Source organism: Pieris rapae, chromosome 6 (genome assembly GCF_905147795.1).
Source record: "Pieris rapae chromosome 6, ilPieRapa1.1, whole genome shotgun sequence".
Taxonomy (NCBI): Eukaryota; Metazoa; Arthropoda; class Insecta; order Lepidoptera; family Pieridae; genus Pieris; species Pieris rapae.
The window spans coordinates 7,660,617-7,673,982 of record NC_059514.1 but is presented as its reverse complement, the minus strand read 5'-3'; the positions used below and the strand labels follow the sequence as shown (position 1 = coordinate 7,673,982).

General features: G+C 30.8%; 1 protein-coding gene across 1 annotated transcript in view; it reads left to right on the top strand.

The window, feature by feature from the left end:
* LOC110991383 (serine/threonine-protein kinase SIK2) overlaps positions 1–13,366 on the top strand; it is a 40,411-nt gene that overhangs the window by 12,348 nt on the left and 14,697 nt on the right. The window contains exons 3-5 of the mRNA XM_022256729.2: positions 4,109–4,172; positions 11,150–11,265; positions 12,775–12,945. Coding sequence (XP_022112421.2) covers positions 4,109–4,172; positions 11,150–11,265; positions 12,775–12,945 — 351 coding nt within the window. The remainder of the gene's footprint in view (positions 1–4,108; positions 4,173–11,149; positions 11,266–12,774; positions 12,946–13,366) is intronic.

Sequence of the window (13,366 nt, the reverse complement as noted above, 5' to 3'; positions counted from 1 at the left end):
AATATATAGATATATTTTAAATAATAAGCATTGGTTCTAGCTTAAATAGGTGGTATTACCTAGATTGCTTACTTCATAACAGACTATTTATGGTTTTACGTATTTATGTTAAAGAACATAGTATAATATGTATTGATTTAAATAAAGATATATTGAACACTCAGTAATGTAAACTTCTATTATGCAAACAATTTTTGCTGTTACTCGCAATTTAATATGCTGTTATATATAAAATATATAATATTATATATGTTATATAAAAAAAATTTGAATTTACAATAAATGTCTACGTTTTATATAAAAAAATCATGTAATAATATAGTGAGATACTACACAAATAAGGGGAACACGTAAAACGAAACCACGTGAGTGGCGACAAATCCTTTTATTACAAAGATTTCAAAGCAGGTATTGTCATATAGAAATATAGATTTTCGATCGATGGCTCAATCGCAACATCTCGGGACTACAAATTTTTTTGGATTATAGATCGATAATAGAAAGCGGCCGTAAAACAAGTGTTTTGATTTGGTCTAAGCCTACTAAATTTCAATAATGTTGCTCGCGTGATAGGGCAAGGAATGTTATCTAACTTATAATAGTTAAACATTCATTTTAAAAGCTCTCATAAAATAATCTCTATGTAACTTAAATTAAGGTGAAGTTGGAGGCTTGAAGCACATCATTATTTTGGTCGGGTGCTAACAAAGTTGAGAGCGCTGCTAGAATACATTAACTCGTGAGTATCTACTAACTACGGTTCATATCCAATTAAATTAAGTATAAATAATTATTATTTATGATTTAATTAATATGATAATTATAGTTATGAAATATGATATTATCAAACGTTAAAAATTATTGTTATCATTATTTATGGATTTCTGGCGTTAATAGTATGTGGTTATAAAAAAAAACATAAGTTTTTAATAAATTATTATAAGTGAGCCGGTTAGCGCAATGTTTCAAAGTACGACTCTCATCTTTGGGATCGTAGGTTCGATACCTGTATGTGCACCAATAAACTCTAATTTAGTATTTAATATGATTGTATGTTTATCATATTACAATTACAAAATATATTTTTATTATATTACAATACAAAAACCAAAAATAAAGATAGTTTATTACTTAAACTATCTTTATTTTGCATTAACGCTAATTGATGAAGTCATAACAGCCAAATTGGTATATATAATGTATAGTATCACACGAGGTAATATTTTAGTTATTATATGCACAACATTTATAAAGAAAGAGTATGCATCTGCTAAAAATAATAGTAGAATCGAAAAATAGAACCCACTTCAATATTTATCGTTATTATTTCCAAATTAGGGCTTGTAAGCAGGCCATAAAACAAAATCAAATTTAATAAAACTTCACTTCCCTACGGATTACTCTGATTGAAATCACATCACCACAATTTTACATTCAGTTACTAAGTTTACATTTAAGAAATTTTGCACATGTGCTTGGAAGCTACAATAGATTTAAAATCCAGTATCAAATACAATTCAAACGCACTAAAGACATACTGTCTGATATTATTTTGACCTAATACATTATTTAAGAAAATAATGTATTGACAAATTAAAAATATAAAATATAGAATGGTATTTTTGAATTTTGTTCTCGTATCGCCACTATTTTTTATAACACTCTTTATATTTACTATGCGTGTTTCCTATTACCACCAATATAATCATTCAATTTATAAATTAGATATCTATCATTATTTCTAATAGCTTTTCTCCTTATATAAATAGGTGACATTTGTATAAGGTTCTGCCTTTGTCACAAGTAGATTCTGAGAAGAATACGTATTATTTACGTCAAGAGACTTTCACGTGATATTCTCGTGCGATCTAAATATAAATACTGCTTTATTAACATTTATATAAACTTATTCTGGCATCACTCTTCAGATGTAACGTTTTAAATATTATAAACGTATTACTGGCGCAGCCTTATTTCATTTATAATAAATATTTCAGCGTTTATAAAAAGTGGTTACATTTTTATTATAGCCATGGCAACAAACATGTTACAAACGTCCACTTTTTGTAATGTCGTATATATCGTTCAGTGCCTTCACAAAACAATCAGTGTTACCGAAAAAAAACAGAAAATTCTAAAGAAAATTGAATATTTTTTTTCACAAAATTAGCTATTAAATTAAATTTATTTAGACAAACCTTAGGCTATGTCACTGAATTAAATAATGCCTATCAAATAAGTGTACTATTATCTATCGGTTTTTATTAAAGTTTGATAAATAAGCAGTGTACAGGAAATGTGCAATTGCGCCACAAATTAGGTCAGTTATACAATATAACATGCAGTTTTTGTAATTCAAAGACGTTAGTAAAATTCATGAAAATCAAAATACGTACAATACACTAGAAGCGACTTTGATATATAGTCATTATTGATGAAAACATTTCAATGTGTTACGAAGTTTAAATGGACCTCGCCTACAAACGCGGCAGCGGCTTTTTACGTACTACATCATACAATGATACATTGAATTAGGTAGTAAATTCACACGTTATTTAACGCATAAACTTAAAGACTGCAATAAAATTCGCACTGAAAAAGTGATTTTCGAATAAATTGCTCAGTATATCGTAAACATGAGGAAAGATGCGTCATTTCATATAAGTTTATTTTTAAATTTTATTTTCGTCGTGTCCGCTAACAGTTCATTGGCGCGACCTTAGGTTTTTCATTAATGAAAAATAATACAATTCTAACTTTATTTAAGTGGGGATTTTGATTAGTAGAATTACTAATTTATTAGTAATTTTGCCTTGCTTTTGACAACTCGGCCACAAAGAGGGATATCATGTCACTATTTTATTTGTAAAGCATAACATAATAAAAACTGACTGAAAACCTTTTATATTTTGGTAAAATACATCTTTATCTTACGGAACAAAAATAGAGTTAGTATCTTAATTGTAATACTCTCTTTAAGGACATTAACGCATTCTAAACAATTCTGAACCCGTTGTTCGTCATACGCGAATTCCGTTCTAAAATATATGGGCAATACCAAATACAGTGACGCTAGTACAAGGAAGAGGGACTTAAAGGAATGCCTTGATCATGTCAAGAATAAAAATGGTTGATTTAAAAAAAAAAAACAATCTTGAACATATGTGGGGATGCGTGTGTAGTAGTTTCTTGCCAGTTCTTCTTTTGAGAACTTATATTGAGATTTAACATCGTAATTAATAATATACAGAACATTGCAGTTTATTAGCTTAATAATATTATACAGATTAGTTTTATTTTAAGCTTAGAACGCATTTATTTTCTAGAGTGATTCGCGAGCACAAATTACTTTCCTAATTGGATCAGAAAGTGTGGAACAAGTTAAACCTTTTACAGTGAATCTCTGAACAAATTTGAGATGTCTTGAGATAAGAATAAAACGAGTCGAATATTTGAAACACTCCCATTAAGTGGATATTTAAATTAAGAACAACCAATCTTAAGATTAAGTAAAGAATCTTAAGACTTTTTGAATTGGTACAATTTCGATGAATGACTTCAATCTTTCCGTATTCGATGTAATTATTTTTTGTAATGAACTTTAATATTGTAATTATTATTTTCAAATTGTTTTGAGATTATTTAGTTAGTTAAATTTTCTAAAGAGTTTCTAATTACTTGACGGTTTGGTACTCATATCACTTGGTATCATACACTCATAAAGTCTAAATGATGCCATCTTAAGATTAAAACCGATAATTGCACATTGAATATGAAATTAGAAAGACTCTAATAGCGATCTATTAGAAGCTTCAAAGGAAAAACATGACCCTTCACAATTGGCATTTTTTTTAAAGAAAACCCCAGGCGTTTCAACCCGTGTTTCGTAATCAATTATTTTTTATTTTATAATCAATCAAGTATCAAAATCAGCGAGGAAATTATATCAGAATTAAAGGTATACTGCTGGGACCAAACTTTTTAAATGTGCTTTAATTTTCTATTTATCAATTTTTTAATTATTAATATTAATATATGTAGGTAAAGAAAATTGTAAATACTGTATATTTGATTTAGACTTTATAACAATACTATATTTTATTTACAGGTCATGGAAACGAAGAACATGATATACATAGTCTCAGAGTACGCGAGCAAGGGAGAAATCTTCGGTGAGTCATACTACATTTACATTGTAAACATTTCATTCAAATCTAATTTAGTTACTTGCGTAACGTTAGAAACTAGAAGGCATTAGGATTCCTTGTTTCAACAATATAGGGAAAATCAAAACAACTCAGTAACATTTTTGGCCCCGAAGTGAAATATTGCTTTAAATAGGATGGTTATTTTGAGTAAGATACAGCATCTATACCTTAATAGAACGTTAAATTCCTTATTTTTATATATACGGAATAAGTAATTGTAACGAAATGGCCCAAAGAGTACTGGAACGATTTTAAAAATTCTTTCACCATTTGAATGCTACTTTATCACTGATTAATAAAGGCTATTTTAATGACAAGAAAAAAAAATAAGTATCCCTACTAAATCTACAATAATGTTAGATTAAAAAAAATGTAAACTTAATAGTTTAAATTTTTTTTATAGAAAAATATTTTTTTTTTTAATAAATGTCTACCCTTGCGAAGCCGTGACTGGCCACTAGTAAATAATAAAATTTAATATAAAATAATAATTTAAGTGCGTAATTTTTTCGTATGTTTTTACTTAATTAACTTTAATTTCAAACACTTGTATATTTATAATGTATATATATCTATGTATGTTTTCAAACCCATTAAATTAATTTGTATATAAAACATAGATACAAATAAAATTAACATCATTTCTCTTCGTAACTAAATCGTGGATAAGAATGCTTACGTTCGTGACATCGTTAATTTAAATAAAGAACACCGAATTTCGATCTACCTCGCAGTATTGTGGTAAAATGATAATATTAATGGCTTGTCCGGGGCAAAGCTACCCTAGTTATTACACCAGTCACGGTATTGAGTTGATATTTGAAAAATAGCCGCCATTCCCGTGATTTATCGAACGAATCCGAGGTATTATAGATTTTTGTGCTCTCTGACAATTCTCAACACTAATTTTAGGTAAGGATTTGTGTTTAATGAAATATTTTATCGATTGATATTTCTTCGAAAGTACTACAGTTAAAATCCAGTTATAGCGATATATTTAATAGGTATAGGTATTTGGTACTCCTAATACAATATAATTCAGCCGGGACCTTTGATTTTGGTCAATATAATCGTTATGTTACAAACAGTGTTAGCTGTATTTTCGTCCTGTATACCTGTAACGTATCTACGTTATACAGGATTATTGTATTAATTGTATGAAATATTGTTATCGTATTGAAGAGATCTTCACTTTTAAAGTAAATTAAACCTCTCTTATAATTACTATTTTATTACTACGAACGCAAACTCTTTTAAACTCGACTACACTAATAGTGATTTAAAGAAAATATCTAAGCGTCAAAGCCTGCGCATTTTTTATTATATATTTTATTATTAGCGTGTAGGTTGATTCTGTATGGAACGTGTAGGTACTGTCAATGTTACGCGTAGGTGTTTTTGGAATATAAATAACTAATTACGACCTACGAATGTCCCAATACGTAGAAGGACTCAAAGGATGGGCGTTTTAACCTTCTTATCAGAATATAGAATGTTTTAAGAGGTACTTGGTTTTATTCTAAGATAGGTTGTAGTGTTAAAGTGATTTCTAACATTTTTTGTGCCATGACATACCTTCGCCTTTCATAAATTATTATGCCCCATCGCTCAATGTATGTAATTTTATTTTCACATTTAGGTACAAAAACAGAAAACAGATTGATTACATACATAAAATTATTACACACTAAACAACATTTAAAAATCTGACTTCCAATCTGTATACAGCATTTACACTAAATATCAACTAAACAACATACACATATCAAACCGAATGACAAAAAAATAAAAGAAAAAATATATATATACATACACACACACACGTATATATACATATACATTAATCAATTAAATTAGTAATTAAGGTTGCAAGTATTTACTATGAACTATCTTTTTAAATTTACAAATATTATTGTGAAAAATATCAACCTCAGCACACACAGCATTATAATATTTGCACATTCTTACGAGCGGAGCATTCTGGGAAACATTGTTATCAGTCATAGGTATAACAAATAATTCCTGGATGCGCACAGAACGCGTCGGTACCTTGATCTCCAGCCTCTCCAAAAGGCAGGTGTCAAATGAGCCATTTGCTATTTTATGCAAAGTGCACAGGTCGCTCATCCACCTCCTCCTTTCAAGACTAACCATTTGAAAGTGGGCAAGACGCTGGTCATATTGGTTTATTTTTCGCCTAAGACCATACTTATAGCACAATGCTCTGACAAACCGCCTTTGTATAGCCTCCAATCTATCTATATGAGTTTGGTATATCGGGGTCCATACCGCTGAACAATACTCAACCATGGTTCTCACGAGAGAGCTGTATAAGATAATCAAGGAGTCGGCTCGCCTGAATGGTTTAGCGGTTCTAAGAATAAAGGATAGCATCCGGTTAGCTCTTCTACATATATCATTATAATGAGGTCTAAAAGACATAGCAGAGTCAAATAGCACTCCCAAGTCGCGAATCACCTCAACTCTATCAACTAGAATACCCTTAATATTATATTTATACTGGATAGGGTAATGTCATAATAATTTGTTATTGATGTAAAAAATGTAATTCTTCACTTAATAAACTTAAATTATAGATTTTAGGTAGGAAATTGTTAACGAAACACAGTAAGTAAATTTTCAAAGCATAAAATGAAAAACTAAAATTCAATATCCAAATAATTTTAATAAATTTTCGAGAAGCGAAAGCCGTTCATATCGAAAGGCCAGAATTTTTGGCTTTATTATTTTTAGTATGCGAGTGTGCCATTTTGCAAATAAACAAAAGTGACAAAACATTCTAATCGAATCGTAAATTTATATATTTAGGTATTAATAATCGTTTCGTAAGTTATTTTTTGAACATGACAGCTGCATATTTCTTTCCTCTATCCGTATAAAAACACCTAGTTTTCCTTATATACGAGCAACAGGTTTTAGTGAATAATATGTGCGAATATACAAAAAAACATACTAAAACTCTGTGCATCTGTTTTCCTGCTGTTTACAAAATTAGAACCAAACTAGTGAAGATATTCCCTAAACCACATAAAATTTAAATATCCTCAATTTTTACTAACATACCAACGTCCCAACCGTCCCAACGTTTAGAAGTTTATTACTTCTAAACGGACCAACCATTGTCGACCCCTGCATGACGTAAACAGTTTGGCAATGACGTCACCGGGAAGGGGATGGGTAGCAATTTTGCGCACAGCTGACGATACTGAAATTCGTCTATGGAAATTTACAGTAATTCGGAATGTGATTGTCGTTTGATAACTAGTGTAGCACATGTTCACGACTATCGTTCAGAGGTAAATTTTATTATTGATTATAATTATGTTATGAATTAACTTAAACACAACTTAAAAGGGCTCCTATAAGTAGATAACTTGTGTTGGCCCAGTGTCTTCAGCGTGTGTTGTGCACCAAGGGATTTTATGTGCGAATTTAACATTCGCTCTAACGATAAAGGAAATCATCGTGAGGAAACCGGCTTGGCCAAAAAATAGACGGCGTGTCTCTTCACACTTTTTTTAAATTTGCTTGACAGGTCAGAGCGTTTCTGTCATATTAGAGTTTTCTTCGCTGTATGAGCTAGTACTAATTGCGTATATAAAAAATCCGTTAAGCCGAGTATCGAATAAACCATATCTGAATTGGGATTACTTGGGCTTTTATTGAGACAGTTCCTCAATTACATGGATATACAAAGTACTCGGAAGTTCTTAATAAAGTATTAAATTACGCAGTTAAGATGCTAGCAATGGGAAGTGATTTTATTTTCCTGCTTTGAAAAATGGCTGGTGTCGAAACATACGGAAACAAACTGTTTTTAAAGATAAACAAACAATTTAATGACTCAATTGGTGGCTGGTGCTGAAGTTCGAAATTATCATATAAGTTGTTAAGAACTATTTATTTAAAACGCATAAATATACAAAGCAATTTCCCCTAAGTATAATACGTAAACTCAAGCATAACAATTTTTGACCGAAATTTTTATTGGAAGTCAATGTCAAAAATTACATTAATCCTATACCCTTCAAATCCCAATTATTTGACATGTTGTCAGATGTTGCCAGATCTGTCAACAGCCGGCGGATCTGTAAAAACATACAAAAGAAAAATAACACGTCGAATAAAGTTCGGTTTTTTAAGTCGGTTAAACATTTGATGAAAATGATGCAAAAAGTATCAAATTATTAATTAATATCTTTTACAATACACTAGGAAATTCCAATAGTTACAATTCATTTAAATTAGTTTTTGCGACCTTCAGCAGTGGAAAATTATTTGAGTATTTTCTTTATTATAGAAGTTGATAAGAAATTAAAACAAGGAAGTTGTTGGGCGTTCGCCTCATTAAATACATTAATCGATTAACGAAATTAATTACAACGTGTGTTAGTTAGGATTTTAAGTTTGGTTTAAAATTCATGACCTTGATTGGATTGTACATCAATAATAGTCGCAGCCTCTCGTAGAAGCCTCTCTCCTAAGCAAAAGTAGATTATTTAAATACTAATAAATAATTTATACAAACATATTACTGATTACGTAAAGCAATAGAAGCTCTGAAGAATAGTATTTCTTATTCATAGTCCGAAATGACAGGTGGCCGGCGCAGGTGCACGGCTGGATTATTCATAAAATGCAGGTGGAAGAAAATTAAATTTCACCGATTCGCATTAATATCTAAAGTCTGACATTAAACCGTTTTATACTTTTACAAGTCACGTTCTTTTTTAAGAGTGTTATTAGTACCTATTAATTATTTTCTAGCACAATTTGTATCGTTAATATAGAAGGCACTTAATCTTATTTAGAAAATCACTAAAGGTATATATGGAACTGCAAAGCCCCATTCTAGTCAGAAACATACTCGGAACCCAAATAGAGTTAAGCAAATTGAAAAATAGCTAAATTGTCATAAAATAATTCTCATAACTAAATACGTAGTAAGAATAACCTCCAAACTGGTATTAACACTGTCATCGGACACAAAACGCAATTTAGTGCAGATCTTATATAAAATATTCAAATGTATGGACCTGATTCTGCAGGAAGTCTATTTTGAGAACAATTGAAATCTACATCAGCCTAAGCCATCAGAATAAGTCTGAAAAGGACTTTTTGCAGGTCGTTAAACTGATTTATCAATCACTTGAAGATAAAATTTGTTTGTTTTTACTTATAATTTTAACCCGGTTATATTTTAAAGGTGTAGCCCGGGTTTAGTTTTAGCTGAATTTATAAAAAAATATAATTGATTCATCGGTTGTGTCTGTTATAAAACACGTAATTATTAGCTGTTCGCCATGAAATGTGTTATGTGGCCCAAATCTCAATTAGGGCATCAAGCGTAGAATACCACCCTATCGGTCCTGAGCATGCATCTTAATTTCATTCCACATCATTCCAGCTTCCTTCGCCTCTGCAACGATGTTTTAATCCCAGGTCTGTTTTGGGCGGTCCAGTTTCCTTTTGCCTTCAGTTCAGTCGAGTGGTTGCTTGGCAATGTCACTGGTATCTCTCCACTTTCGTAAAAGGCAAACATTTGAAATAAAATCAATTCTAAAATAATACTTCTGTATATACAGTGCCGGATACAGCCAGCGCAGGGCCTGTCGCAAATTCTTTCAAGAATTCTCAAGTTTAGGGTATTAAATAAAACAAAATAAATTATTTTTGGATTTAATATCGGAAAATTTAGAGATAGTAACACTTTCAATGCAGACATATTTCAGAAAAAAATATGATATATATTCAACAAAGTTTGTAAAATTCTTAATTAATTTTTACAATTTAACGTGAAGAAATCGAGTTTTAAATTATTATGTTTTTGTAACGGGTACGTTTGGAACGCAAACGGAATGCTACGGGGCCCCCCAAATTTGTGGTGCCCGTAGGCATTTGCTTTTCTTGCTACGTGGTTAGTCCGGCACTGTGTATATACGTAGAAAATACCAATTTTTATATTCATCTTAGAAAGCAATTTTTGGAATTGTATTACGTTCGTGGCCTTTTATGGATTTACATATTATATCAATCTGAAAAAATATTGGAATTCTATTTCTAAGCTAACTTCAGTAATAAAGGAGCGCGCATATTCACGATAAGCTAAGATTATAATTGAGCTTCTAATATATGTTTTATTCTGATTTAGTAAAAGGGTCTTGTATATACCATTTATATTTAAAAGTATCGATATCTTGAAAATGCTTTTATTTAAAAATATTTCAGTCCAATTAAAAATGTGCTAGTTTGTCACTGGATGTTTTTATTCTTTTGCTTTATTACACTAGAATTACTAAATTTCATATTTTCTTTTACTATTAAAACATTTCTACATAGAAAGCAAAAATGATGATTTTTCACCATTTATGAAATCAATAAATTGTAAAACGCATCTAAAAAAAGTATATAATATAATTTTAAAGATTGGACTTGAACAAATCATATAAAAACATAAATTTGAATAATTATGTTAAATATTAATGTTTTATAAACGTTTGTGCACTAATTTAATTTCCAACTGCATAAAGTATAGAGTGAAACAACAAATTAAAAAGAGGTTTCATTACATTAACATGAAAGCGGTTAAAAACAAAAGAGAATTTAAAAAATGTAAATCCTTTTGATGGATGAAGATAAAATTTTGTTTCATGCAGATGTCGCCCAGTAGTTGAAATTCGACTGTAATTCATAAATGTTCTTCAAAAATGCTTAATTTTTTATCTCTATATCCATTACATGAAACCCGTACAAACGTACTATTTTTATAGAAAGATCAATACATTTTTGTACAACTTGAATATGGCATTGATTAATATTTATTACTAAAGGCTTTTAAATAGTATTTGTTATGGATAATATGTTCTTCTGGTTACTGTATTTTTGTTCTTAATAAAAAATGTCATCCTTAATTTATTTAGATTACATCGCAAGGTACGGGCGGATGGCAGAGCAAGCGGCAAGAAGAAAGTTTTGGCAAATTCTATCGGCGGTGGAATATTGTCACGAGAGGCGGATTGTACATAGAGATCTCAAAGTTAGTACTAAGTTCGCTTAATTCACAATAAGGCCTGCGAGAGAAAAGTAAATATTCTGATTTTTCTAAACCGCTAACCGTTCTTGGTTTAATAGAAGTAAAATATTTTCTGAAAATACTGCTTCCGATGATATTCGTTGTTTAATTATTGCATTGTTGCTTCTAAACGAATTTGTGTTTTTTTTTGTAAAAGTGAAAGAACTATATCAGCGAATGAGTGAGTTACTTAATTTGGTATGATACAGAACAATGACGTGTGTGAAAATACTCTAACTAAAAAATAACTCAAACAAAGATAGATACAACGAAGTAAAATTAAATTGCCTTCGAAAATTTTTCTCTCTATTTCATTTTATTTTTAAGTACCTACAGAAAAAGATAGCTTATATCAGTAGTATTTTATTGTACAATAAAGTCAGACCTTTTATACGAAGATTTTCATTCAGAGTTGTGTAAGCACAAGTTTTCTTTTCTTGTCGGCACCCTCGCTGCTCATTGCATCTGGCAGTTTGAACTTCACGGATATTAAATGTGTACAAAGCTATATTTAGACATATTGCATAAGATATAAAATTCAAGCCTTCATGGAAGGCATTATTGTAATAAAATTATTTAAGGCTTTATACAAATATTGTGCTGGCTGTAATCACGTATAAGATGAGAGACTCCCTCTCCAAGCTCCTTCTCCTTTTTTTTATTCGAGGTGGAAATGCATTTGCGCATCCCCCCCGCCCTAAAAAGTTGTAGGGGTATGTTGGACTCGACCCACACCAAAATCTCTGCTATTCAAAGACTGGGTGAACAATACCCACTAAAAACACCTCGACAAATTCCTACAATGCCGCGTTACAGAGGCTCCGGGGTCGCTATCGCATTCTACCGGGACAAGCTCCTCCTCCTGGAAATAACATATAATTTGTAATTCCACTTATAGAACTCCGTGGTATATTTTATTATGACTGGATTTTTAGTGGACTTACTATTAAAGTCAACAGCCATGTTTTAACCTCATAATTAAGGCCACTTGTTAATATTTTTCAATACGGATTCCGAATTCGTAACATTACGTACTCCTATCAAGAAGATAAATAACGCTGGGAAGTCAGAGCTCTTTTGCCAAATGATTTGTATTTTGCATTATATAGAAAACACATGAAGTAATGGTGTATAATGGTACATGGTATATGTCATGAAAGTTATATGAAAATTAATTTTCGAACCAGGTACGAATTTTATTTTGTATAAATTACTGTAAACATACTAAGCATTTAGAGCTTTAGACGAATTATTAGCTATTGTGGCGTTCATAGTCCGAATAATACCAAGTTAAATTCATGCCATTTTTAAATCCTCGCATTAAAAGAGCCATACGTTCATTCGTTTAGAAGCAATAATGCCACAGATTATACAAGAGACGTTATCATAGTTATTATAACCTTTCCATGTCCTTTTATCCACATGTATTTACGCTTTGCAAAACTTTTCGTTAAACTAACTTTTCTCATCTAGGCGGAGAATTTGCTTTTGGACGCAAACATGAACATAAAAATAGCAGATTTTGGGTTCAGTAACTACTACGCCCAGGGAGAACTACTTGCTACCTGGTGCGGATCCCCGCCTTATGCCGCCCCAGAAGTCTTTGAAGGCAAACGGTATACGGGACCGGAAATAGATATATGGGTAAGTTCTTTATATGTTATTTCTACTTGAAAGTTGTGTATAGCATAGCCCTAATGTTTTGATTGTAAGCTTTGGTCTCTGCACGTTACTTTCTGAGATTTTGTTATTCAATAGTAATTTTCCTGCTAGAAATAATAATATTAAATCGTTTTTTTTTCGAATCTGGAGCAATTTATTTGCTGGACAAATAAACATTTAAATCTTGTCTGACTAAATACCTAAATATGTAGGTATATAAAAAAAGTCGGCGATACAGCAGTGCGGCAATAACAGTTAACATCAGGTGAGTCAGGAGCCTCCATGTACATTTAAAAAAAACAAGTAAGACAGAGCCATTTAGACCTTATCCATTTTCTTTATGTAAACCAAAAGAGAACCCTTTATAGTTTTTACAAAGAGAGTTTTGAATCATCAGCACGCG